The following is a 954-nucleotide window of genomic DNA, read 5'->3' as shown; positions in this document are numbered from 1 at the left end:
CATCAGCAGAAACATAAAAAGTGTAAATAAATTCGAATAATCTTTAACATCATGTTGTTATGAACTAATCAATAAAAAAAACTAGACTTCATTAAATAATGCTTTGCAGTTATCGTATGTACAGATATTGAACAAACAAAGTAGTCCCCTAAATGAATATTAAAACGGAGTCGGAGAAATAACAAAGTAAAATAAATACAAACATTAGGAAATAAATATATTAGAATCCTAAAATAAACTGGAATTTCTGTTTCATTTTACAAATTTCTGCCGATGTCAGTAAAATATTTTGCTGAGTATTGCGTGTGTCAATCGTAGATCATCTCCATCCAATCACAAAAGGTGTCATTTAAAAGGAGACACCCACAATTATTGTTATATCAATCTCATTGGTTCCTGAATTTACAATTGAATTTCCGGCAGAGTTGGGTTGTGGAGAGTGAACAAAATCAAAAAGCGAGAATCACACGTTAACAATCTTCAGTTACGATCCAAAAGCGAGAAGCTCACAATTATAATCTCCAGCTTACATCAACTTCAGTTTTATCATAAAACCAAAACGAAATAAGAGGCAGCACGGACGACCGTCACCACAATGGATATCGCAAAAGTGGGGAGAATCATTTCGCAGCGATTTTCCATTTCTTCTTTTATAAGTTTTGGACTGTTTCTCGTGTTGACCATCACGATTCTTCATTTAGATGCCAGGACCAGAAAGATGGAAGAGAAATCATCCGCAGTAAGTAATGGACGCTGAGAGTTTCTATATTTTGAAATGTGAGAAATTTATACGTACGTACGTACATACGTGCATACACACACGTATATATATGTGTGTGTATACTCAGATATGTGTGTGTGTATATATATATATATATATATATATATATATATATGTGTGTGTGTGTGTGTGTATATATATATATATATATATATATATATATATATATATAT

The 954-nt window shown here is 31.8% G+C and overlaps 1 protein-coding gene across 2 annotated transcripts in view; it reads left to right on the top strand.

The window, feature by feature from the left end:
- The first annotated feature begins 412 nt into the window (after positions 1–412).
- LOC106877462 (uncharacterized) overlaps positions 413–954 on the top strand; it is a 42958-nt gene continuing 42416 nt past the window's right edge. The window contains exon 1 of one of the 2 annotated variants that reach the window (XM_052975018.1): positions 413–739. In XM_052975018.1, the coding sequence (XP_052830978.1) occupies positions 596–739 (144 nt within the window). In that variant the 5' untranslated portion in view covers positions 413–595. The remainder of the gene's footprint in view (positions 740–954) is intronic. The other variant, XM_052975017.1, reaches the window with a different exon arrangement.

The sequence above is a fragment of the Octopus bimaculoides genome, chromosome 20, assembly GCF_001194135.2.
Source record: "Octopus bimaculoides isolate UCB-OBI-ISO-001 chromosome 20, ASM119413v2, whole genome shotgun sequence".
NCBI classification, from domain to species: Eukaryota; Metazoa; Mollusca; class Cephalopoda; order Octopoda; family Octopodidae; genus Octopus; species Octopus bimaculoides.
Note: the sequence above shows the minus strand (reverse complement) of the source record. Positions and strands in the feature narration are given on the sequence as shown.